The sequence below is a fragment of the Anomaloglossus baeobatrachus genome, chromosome 6 (genome assembly GCF_048569485.1).
Source record: "Anomaloglossus baeobatrachus isolate aAnoBae1 chromosome 6, aAnoBae1.hap1, whole genome shotgun sequence".
Classification (NCBI taxonomy): domain Eukaryota; kingdom Metazoa; phylum Chordata; class Amphibia; order Anura; family Aromobatidae; genus Anomaloglossus; species Anomaloglossus baeobatrachus.
This window is the reverse complement of record NC_134358.1, coordinates 385,593,357-385,603,882: the sequence shown is the minus strand read 5'-3', so window position 1 is coordinate 385,603,882 and position 10,526 is coordinate 385,593,357. Positions and strand designations below refer to the sequence as shown.

Below are 10,526 nucleotides of genomic sequence, written 5' to 3'. Positions count from 1 at the left end.
AGATGTGAAGAAAGGGAGAGTGCCCGTGAGAGTGTTGAACTGTGGGGAGGAAGAAGTCAGGCTCCCCCGGTATGCCACCATTGCCAAGCTGCTCACCCTGGACCCTCACACTATCCACGAAGCCAGTCCATCCACACTCCCACCTACCCCCAGCACTTCCCCACCCCAGGGGGACACAAAGGAGTGGCACCAACAGCTACATATAGGCACTGATGATACCCCTGCACATCACAGGGCCGGGGTACACAGGGTGGTGCAGGAGTACGAACAGGTTTTCAGTAAGCACCCCCTAGACTTTGGGCGGATCAAGGGGGTCCAACACCACATTCCCACAGGTGAACATCCCCCTATCAAAGAGAGGTATAGACCTATTCCCCCTGCAAATTACCAGTGTGCCAAGGATATGTTGAGGAATATGAAGGAGGCAGGGGTTATTCGGGACAGCTGTAGTCCCTGGGCCGCTCCGTTGGTACTGGTTAAGAAGAAGGATGGTACCATGCGGATGTGTGTGGACTACCGGAAGATCAACCAGATAACCCATAAAGATGCCTATCCATTACCTCGTATTGAAGAGTCTTTGGCTGCACTGAGAACTGCAAACTACTTCTCGACCCTTGACCTCACCAGCGGATACTGGCAAGTGGCCGTGGCCCCAGAGGACCGGGAGAAGACCGCCTTCACCACCCCGATGGGACTCTGCGAATTCAATAGCATGCCGTTTGCGCTGTGCAATGCCCCTGGGACCTTCCAACGGTTGATGGAGTGCTGTCTGGGACATTTAAACTTCGAGACCGTCCTGCTGTATTTGGATGATGTGATTGTTTATTCCCAGACGTATGAAGCCCATCTGGAGCACCTGGCCAAGGTGTTCGCGTCCCTTGCCCAGTACGGGATGAAGTTGAAGCCCTCAAAATGCCACCTGCTGAAACCCATAGTGCAGTATCTAGGGCATGTGGTGAGTGCGGATGGCGTCGCCCCCGACCCTGAGAAGATTACTGCCATCCAGAGCTGGCCGACACCAACTACAGTGAGGGAAGTAAGGCAGTTCCTGGGTCTGGTGGGGTATTATCGGCGCTTTATAAAGGGATACACGAAGATGGCTGCCCCCATGCAAGATCTCCTCGTGGGACAGACCAAAGGTGGTAGACCCATTGGGGCCCCACTGTCGTGGGAGGACAAGCATGAGGAGTCCTTTTGCCAGTTGAAGGCGGCCTTGACCGGAGAAGAGGTCCTGGCGTACCCGGACTATGGGAGCCCGTTCATCCTCCACACGGACGCCAGTAATGTGGGGCTAGGAGCGGTCCTATCCCAGGTCCAGGATGGAAAGGAGAAGGTGATTGCCTACGCTAGCCGAAAACTCCGGCCGACCGAAAGGAACCCTGAGAACTATAGCTCCTTCAAGCTTGAGCTATTGGCGTTGGTGTGGGCTATCACGGAGCGGTTCCGCCACTACTTGGCAGCAGCCAAATTCACCGCGTTTACGGACAACAACCCGCTGACTCACCTGAACATGGCCAAGTTGGGCGCGCTGGAGCAGCGGTGGGTAGCCCGGCTAGCCAACTATGATTTCACCATAAAGTACCGAGCTAGTCATGTCAACATAAATGCCGATGCACTCTCCCGGATGCCCCATTTGTCAGAAGAGGGGTGCGAGGATGACGACCTCGAGGAGATCGAGTTGCCTGCGTTTCACCAGCTGCCTACTGAGAGGGTACAAGTCTGTCAGCAAAGGGTGGATCTGGACCCGCGGCCCAGTCAAGAGTGGCAGGACGCCCAGGACCAAGCGCCGGCTGTCCGCCTTGTCAAGACTCTGGGGGAACAAGGTGCTATGGGAATAGACCCTGCCGCTCCAGCAGAAGCTCAACGCTTGTGGAAAGAACGAAAACGACTTTACCTACACCAGGGGAGGCTGTACCGTGAGCTGATCAACCCGAAGACCCATGAGAAGATATGCCAGTTGATCGTTCCTCAAGCTGAGGTCGCTACTGTCCTGCGGGCATACCATGATGGTGCCGGCCACTTCGGGTGGAAGAAGCTGGAGATGCTGCTGAGGGAGCGGTTCTATTGGAGTGGGATGCGTGAATCGGTGGAAGCCTGGTGTCGAGAGTGTGGTCCTTGTACACTGAGGAGAAAGGACGAGACTAGCCAGAGGGCACCGTTACATCCCATAGTCACCCATCAGCCGCTGGAGCTGGTCGCCCTGGACCATGTCAAGCTCACCCCTAGCCGAAGTGGGTACACCTACGCATTGACCATGGTAGACCACTACTCAAGATTCATGGTGGTAGTCCCCGTTAAGGACCTAACTGGTCGAACCGCTGCTCGAGCGTTCCAGGCTTATTTCTGCCGACCCCATGGGTACCCCGAGAAGGTGCTGACTGACCAAGGCCCGGCTTTTGAAGCAGAGGTGTTTCACGAATTCTGCCAGTTGTACGGCTGCAAGAAGATCCGGACCACTCCGTACCACGCCCAAACCAACGGCATGTGCGAGAAAATGAATCACTTGGTCCTGGGGCTCCTCAAGACGCTACCGCTGGAAGAACGGAACATGTGGCCGGAAAAGCTACCTGAGTTGGTCGACATGTATAATAATATCCCGTCCAGCTCGACGAAGTGCACCCCAGCGTATCTGATGAGGGCTCGGCCTGGCCGCCTGCCGGTGGATCTGGAGATGGGGTTGGAAGCCCCGGAAGCACTCCCCTCAACGGCAGAGTGGGAAAGTCGGAGGAGGGCACAGTACCGGCAAATCCAGGAGTATGTGGAGAAAAACCTCAGTCGAAGTCGAGAGCAGCAAGAGCACCGGTTCAACCAGAAGGCGCCTGCAGGTCCTTTCCGGCCAGGAGATGTGGTGCTGAAACGGAAGAGAAAAACCCACAAGTTGGATGATCAGTGGGAGCAAGTCCCTTATGTCATACAGCCCACAGAATGGGGAGATGGGAAGACCTACCAGATCAGTCGTGACCAAGGGGACACCCTAGCCACAGTTTCCCGGGACCATCTAAAGAAATGCCCCCCAGCGCTGAAGGCAGAGGCTGAAGTACCGGTTCCTCCACCAGTGGAGAAGGCAGCAGAGGTAATCCACACTGTAATGGGTGACTTCCCAGCAGACTGGCCTACACAGAATGGCGCGGTGATTCTTCCAGTGATACTGTTCCCACAACCCGTGGATGAAGAAGTAGTGGAAGCAGTTAACCGTGAGCCAGAACCAGTGCCAGTGCCCAGGGATGAACCTGTACCCAGCCCCCCTGCACCTCCACCTGCTCCCCACTATAGCAGGGAGGAGGAACCTATTGTTCCCTCTACCCCGCTGTCTAGCACCACTGACACCGGGCCCCGAAGGTCCACCCGTTCCAACCTAGGTAGACCCCCACTTAGGTACAGGGAGACCGTTCTATGAGTGAAAGGGGTCCGCAAATGTAAAAGAGTGTTGCTGTTTGTTTGAAAAAGTTTAGAAAGTTTTGAAAAATGATGATAAATGATTATACCGAGTTTGTCACCTGATTGTCTGCAGTGATTAGAACCGGCAGGAGCCGGCACCGTTGTCCCCGTGGGGACCGTTTAAGTTTATTGGCATGGGAACTATCCATGGACAAACCCGTGAACTTGCAGGGCACCACAAACATTAAGTGGCTTGTAAATATGTTGGGTACCGTTACCGTTTCTGCAATGCCGCCTCCGGAGAGGCAGGTTGGAGGGAGGGCCCTGAGCAGAGCAGGCCAGGGCCCAGCCACCAAAGGAACCGGTGGCCACCCTCTGGAGGGGAAGGACAGATCCCGCTCGGGTAACTTGTGCTGGACTGTGGGTCAAGGGGTGCTGCCTGGGTTTTAGGGGCAGCATCAGGGCCAGGTTGCTTGGGTGGGAGAGAGCGGAAACCGTGACCGTATACCGTTGCAACGTTTAAGTAAATGTGCCTCCCGTCTTGGGAAGAGTTTTTGATTAAAAATGTATTCATGTTTGCTTAACCCTGTTATCCCCTTTTTACAGAAAAATAAAACCGGTGTAGGACGGCAGCCCGCGGACGGTCTGCATTTTGCTAAGGGGGAATGTGTCGCCCTGGGCAAGCCAGGGGACACAGGTCACAACACCACCACACCCCACACTCCAGGTAGGCACATCACAGCTAACCAGAAATCCTTGTTGCCTTCCTCCAGAGGTTGATGATGCACACCAGGGGGTGGGCCAGGCGGTTGGCTCCGCCCACCAAGGAGCTCACAACACTGGAGGCAGGAAGTAACCAGGCAGAAAGCCCAGGCAGGGCAAGTGTGAGGAGCTAAGTGAAGGAGTAAACAAGCAGGGAAAGTAAGAAAGTAGTAAAGGAGGAAAAGCAAGTAAAGTGACAGAAGAGAAAGACAGCCTGAAGGGTCCAGCTTTGTGAGGGCCAGAACAGCAAGGTAAGCAACGGCGGTGACTGTCTGGAGGGGGACCGTTTGGAAGTTCCTGGAAGGACCCCGTTGGCTGTGTGCCCGGTGGTCTGGAGCAGTGTTCCGAAGGACAGTCAGCACCAGGGCAGGGGCCTCTCGGACCCCGGCAAGGCTAGGAGTCGCCAGATTTGCCAAATCCGTCAGTGACGGGGACGCAGATCCCCCAACAACCAAGTCCCGATTGAAGGCAACAGCCCAACCCGTATTGGAGAGACACCGCCACCGCCACGGCACAAGTTTCTCAGGGCCAGCGCCTGCGGGCAAAGTGTAGAGCTCCTCCGGCCCAGATTGCAGCCGGGGAGCGGGTAACCGGAGGGAATCCACCGCTACCATCAGTCAACACAGGTGCAAGGAAGAGAGACATCACCGTCACCTACCGGGAGTGCAGGTGCAGCCGTCTGTGGGACCGTCCTACCAGCCGTTGGTTTACCGTACAAACTGTGTCCGTGTGTCAGGCTGAGTGAGTACCATAGTGCCGCAAGGCACAGCGCTGCCCCCGCGTCCCTGCGCCCTCCAGGCCCTACACTTTACATCTCATCACCGGGCCCCGGGATCACCAGCCCCTACCCACGGAGGGGCGACACAACACCTGGCTGCTCCGCATCACCATCCCCGGGGCCCCCATACTGAGCAGCGGTGGTGCAATCACCACAACCGTGGGTGGCGTCACGAACTATAACAATCCCCACACCCAACAACCCCCTTTCACTCACGGGCGAGGAGTGTCGCTCGAGAAACCCCGGGATCCGGCCCACAGCTCGAGCCACCAGGAGCAGCTGCCGGACCCGAGCAGAAGGGGTGAGCGCGGTGTGCTGACACCCTCTTCCCCGCCCGCGACAAGTGGCTCACATAAGCGTAAAAAAAAAAGGGAAAATGAGCAAAAAATGAAAAAACTACCCAAAATAAGCAGCTACTTTTCACAGTCTACTAATTATGCAGCTTCTACATCTACTGCCACTATAACTAGTCAAAGTGAGGAGATGCTTGAGAGACCTAGCATACCTTCAGTTACAAGTTCTCCGTCATTGTTCGAGGTGGATAGTGCCCATATTGAAGTGGTAGAGCCACATACAAGTGCCAACATTTCTGATTTACAAGAAACATTAGAAAGTGCAGACACTGCAAGTGTCAGTATAGAACATGCGTTAATTGGAGAAAGGTATGTTACAGATAGAGGACATTTTCCAATAACAATTACAGACCCCAATGTTAAAAAAATTATTCTTGCTAATGGTCCTTGCAGGCCTAAAGGGCCATTCCCAAGAGATAAGGGTGTCCATCATAGATGTTTCTCTGAGATGTACTATGAAAGAATAACAAAAGCAGGGCACACTATTCCAGTCATGTGGCTATGCTATTCGCCAAAGTTAAATGCTGCTTATTGTGAGCCATGCTGGTTATTTGGCGATCGTAAAAAATTAGGCTTTGAACCAGCATGGGCAAAGGGAATACAAAAATGGCAAAGACTTTCGGCCAAAATACAAATTCATGAAGCTTCACAAGCTCACATGGATGCATGTATTGTTTATGATCACTGGAGAAGAAAAAAAACAATAGATGATGAAACTGAAAAACAGATTTTGAAAGAGAAAAACTTTTGGAGACAAGTGTTACATCGAATAACTAATGTGACATTGACTATGGCAATGTCAAATCTAGCTTTCCGAGGTCATAGAGAAAAAATAGGACAGAGTAATAATGGCAACTTTCTCTCCATTGTAGAGCTCCTATCTGAATATGACCACATTTTGAAGGAGCTCCTCCACTTACCTCAGGGGACAGCTAGGTATCTTAGCCCCAAAATACAAAATGAAATAATAGATGTGCTTGCAAAACAAGTTGAAAATGACATAGTAAGTGAAATTAAAGCAGCCGCTTTTTTCTCCATAATTATGGATACAACACAGGATATTTCAAAAGTTGACCAGTTAAGTCAGATTCACCGATATGTGACCATAAGCCGAGATAAAAGTCAACGTGCAACTGCTGTAAATATACAGGAGGTCTTTTTAGGTTTTCATGTAGTTGAAGACCCGAGTGCTGCAGGACTTGAGAATGATATTATCAAGTGTATAGAAGATAAGGGACTGCAGCTGTCAAAGTGTCGTGGGCAAGGTTATGATGGCGCTGCAACAATGAGTGGAGTGTATACAGGTGTTCAAATTCGCATTCAAAGGAAGGAGAAAAATGCTTTGTATGTTCACTGTGCAGCCCATAACCTTAATTTGGTGATACAGGATTCTGTAAGCCATGTACCAGAGGTGTCACGTTTTTTTGAGGTAATACAGAGTATATATGTATTTTTTGGAGACAGTATCTCCCGTTGGTCACTTCTACAGTCTCTCACCTCTGAATCCTCTGTGACCTTAAAAAGATTGTGCCCTACAAGATGGTCATCCCGTTTCGATTCAATCCTTGCTCTACGTTTTCGATTTCTTGATGTTCTTAAGGCACTATCAAGGATAATCTTGACTTCTACCAAAAGTAAAGAAAGAGAAGAGGCTCGGGCACTTAGAAAAAAAATAGAGTCTTTTGAGTTTGTCTTCCTCCTTGTTCTACAGAGCAAAATTTTGGATAAGACAAATGCCATCTCCAAAGTTCTACAATCAGAACATATGGATTTGTCCAATGCTGCCCAATTAATTTATAACACAATTGAAGCTCTAAGCAGCTACAGAAACCAATTTGAAGATGCCAAAAAAACAGCCATCACACTTGCAGATAAGTGGGGGATTCCTGCAATGTTTGTGAATAAACGAATAGTTAAAGTAAAGCGCCATACCGATGAGCTATGTTTAGATGAAAGACTGCAGGATCCAGAGAGTAGATTTAAAACAGCAATTTTTAATGCTACCTTAGATGTAGTTACATCACAGTTATCAAGCAGATTTTGTAGCATGAATACTATAGTCGAAAGATTTAAGATCATTCAGCCATGTGTGCTTGCTACAAAATCAGATGATTACTTGTTTCAAGAAGCAGTGAAATTTCATCAGTATTATCAAGATGATATATCCACAGATTTTCCAGGACAGTTGCTGAGTTTTCGCAGCACACTTCAAGATGGGATCACCAAATCTCCCACAATTAAAGATTTGGCTCACTTACTTATAGTTGACAATGCTGTTTTGTCATCTACACTTCCAGATGTATGTACAGCTTTCTTACTTTTCCTCACTTTACCAGTTACAGTGGCATCAGCTGAAAGAGCATTCTCTAAGTTATCACTTATTAAAAATTACTTAAGAAGCAGCATGTCACAACAAAGGCTTTCTGGCCTTGCTCTTCTAAGCATTGAAAATGATAGAGCCAGAAAATTGGACATTTCAGATATTGTTGACAAATTTGCGGAATCTAAAGCAAGACGGCGCAACTTCTAGCAATATGCAGTGTGCGTAAGTGTGCTGTTGGTTCGGTATAGGGAGTTGTATTATCAAAAAGTTGATACTAACTCGTTCAGTTAACTAATTCGGTTTCACTTATTGTTTTTCTACTGCCTCTTTTTGGTATAACTTATTTGCCTTTGATACAGTAAGATGGCTTACAATTATTAATAAATTATGATGTCATTACATTCTAAAACAAAGCAAATATCCTTTTAACATTTGAAAGCAGCACAGTTTTTGGTACTGCAAAAGCTTTGTCAAAAAGAGTGCAGTTATTCCAGAGAGCAAAAATACTTTGTGTTATCACTAACTGTCCCCTTTTCCTTTTCATAGTGAGAAAAAGATCATTCCTTTTGGCTTGATGTTTTGATATCCATTACGTCTTAATTAAAACATTTTTGATGGATTTGAGCGGTTGCAAGTTAATTTGTATTTCAGTTGGATTTGTTTACTTTCTGGTTAAGGAATTTGACAACTACTAATTTAAAACCAATTTCTGTAAGTATACACAAAATTCAAACTTTGTCTAATGTTCATGATGTATAATGTACTTAATAAGCTGAACATAATGATCATTCTATTTCTAGGTCTCTTACCAAGACATATATCCAGGTGGATCTCTACTCTTGTGAGTAACCTTTTGTTTCTGTATGATTTTAATAATGCTTGTTTAAAATACTGTATTTGTTAACTATGTCTATATTTATTTAATGGTTCACTCTAAAACATTACAACAAAATTATAGTGTGACAAATGAATTGGGGAAATGTGAAGTCGGGTGGAAAATATTTTGGCGGGGGGGGGGCCCCATTTAAAAGTTTGCACCAGGGCCCATAGCTTTCTAGTTACGCCACTGGTTGTGGGTCTCTGGGGAGAGGAAAGGAAGCCTGCCTTTTTATCCCTCCTAATGGGGAAATGCAGCGAGGAAACCCATGACCTTAGCTACACAGACGCTGTCATCTTGTGTAGCTGTTAAACTCTGTTTTCACGGACCTGTCACCTATGGCTCTGACCCTGCCGGTATGAGCCCTTAAAAGGACTGATAGAAAGTGCTATCCCTATGCTGTACAGCGCTGTGTATGGAGCGTACACAGCAGTATCGGCGATAGGAGCTGCGCCAGTGACGACTGACACCAAGGACGCAGAAGGCAGATAATGGCGTGCTGGAGGAAAATGTCCGGTTTTATAATGCAGGGACATGTGACATGGACATCTTATCACCCTTGCCGTTGCTTCTCTGGCTAAAAGTCTACTTAGCTGTGTGTGTGTCTGGGATTGGCTGACATGCTGGCCCGCCCCACTACACGTGCGCGCTTAGGGAAGGAAGACAAGGAAAAAAAAAATGCCATTATCCATACAGCAGTGATCTGAATGCGCTGTTCCCGCACACTATACACTGAAATTTCATAATAGTGTGAGTCACAGAGTGACTTACACTATTACAGCGGAAAGCCAGCTAGTAATTAGCTGGTCTTTTTGCTGCTAGAACCGTTCTCGAACGTATCTAGAACTATCGAGCTTTAGCAAAAAGCTCGAGTTCTAGTTCTATCTAGAACAGCCCCCAAAATCACTCGAGCCGCGAACTGGAGAACCTCGAACCACGAACCGTGCTCAACTCTAGTAGTCACAGTTAGGCCCCCGTATTACACCGTTCCCTCACTAGGAAACACACAGCCAACCAGAAACCCTAGTCACCCCCCTTAGGGAAAGATAGACACACCAGTGGGCGTCACCAGGCGGTTGGGACTCACCCACCCAGGGGTCTAGACAGCTCGGGGCAGGAAAAACGGCAGTTAAGCTTGGAGGTTCAGTTTAGAGAGGAGTGTGGGCTGGAGCTAAGTGTAGCTCCAGCAGGAAAGTTCAAGTTGAGCGGTGCCAGGATAGGAGCCCTGGTGCCACTGGCTAGGAGGCAGACGGTGGTCTCCGTAAGCAGGAGATGGGCAGACGGCTCGGTGGAATCGAGGTGGACCGGGACAGGATTGTAGCCCACCGGTACCGACACGGGGAACCGACCCGGAAACCGTAGCACAAAGTGGGGTACTAGGACCCTGAAGCCAGGACCAGAAACAAGTGGAACTGGTTAATTAACCGATTGAGGCCAGGGCTAGAGGTTCTGTCCCACCCAAAGTCCCTCATAGAAGACAACAGCCCACCGATTAGGGATAAGAGGTCAACGCCAGGGCCCATAGATCCCACGGGCCAGCGTCTGCGGGCACGGCTCCTTAGGCCACATCCAGCCGGGAGCGGACTCCTGAGTTTTACAGTAGGAAAGTCCACCTTACACAAAGCAGTGCAGGAAAAAAGATAGAGACCACCAGCCGGGTGGTGGACCCAAACGCAACCGGCCGCGGCACCGGCCACCATGACCTTGGTTTACAAGAGACTTGTGTGTTTTATTAACAGTGAGTACACCAGCAACCCCCTGCGGTCGCCATCCCCTGCACCAAGCCACCAGGTCCCCGGACCATCATCCCTACCCACGGAGGGGTTAACAACTTGCTGCACAACATCTCCCCCAGGTGCCCCATAACAGCAGCGGTGGTGTCCCACCTCACCACACACCGTGGGTGGCGTCACAAACTTATTACGGCCTAGCCCGTACATCTACACCCCCTCATTTATTTGGCATGTCCGCGAGACCCTCGAGCCACCATCCCTGAAGGCCCGGATCCGAGCAGCGCCGGCTGCTGGCACGAGGGCGGCACACTCCGAAACTTGG

The 10,526-nt window shown here is 49.8% G+C and overlaps 1 protein-coding gene across 1 annotated transcript; it reads left to right on the top strand.

Moving 5' to 3' along the window:
- The first annotated feature begins 6,061 nt into the window (after nt 1-6,061).
- On the top strand, nt 6,062-7,801 carry LOC142243931 (zinc finger MYM-type protein 1-like). The gene has a single exon (XM_075316124.1). It carries the CDS (start codon nt 6,062-6,064, stop codon nt 7,799-7,801), a length of 1,740 nt encoding a protein of 579 aa, XP_075172239.1.
- The last annotated feature ends 2,725 nt before the right edge of the window (nt 7,802-10,526 follow it).

Coding starts and splice junctions, on each gene's coding strand:
- LOC142243931 (XM_075316124.1), top strand. CDS start 6,062: ATGGCAATGTCAAATCTAGCTTTCCGAGGTCATAGAGAAAAAATAGGA.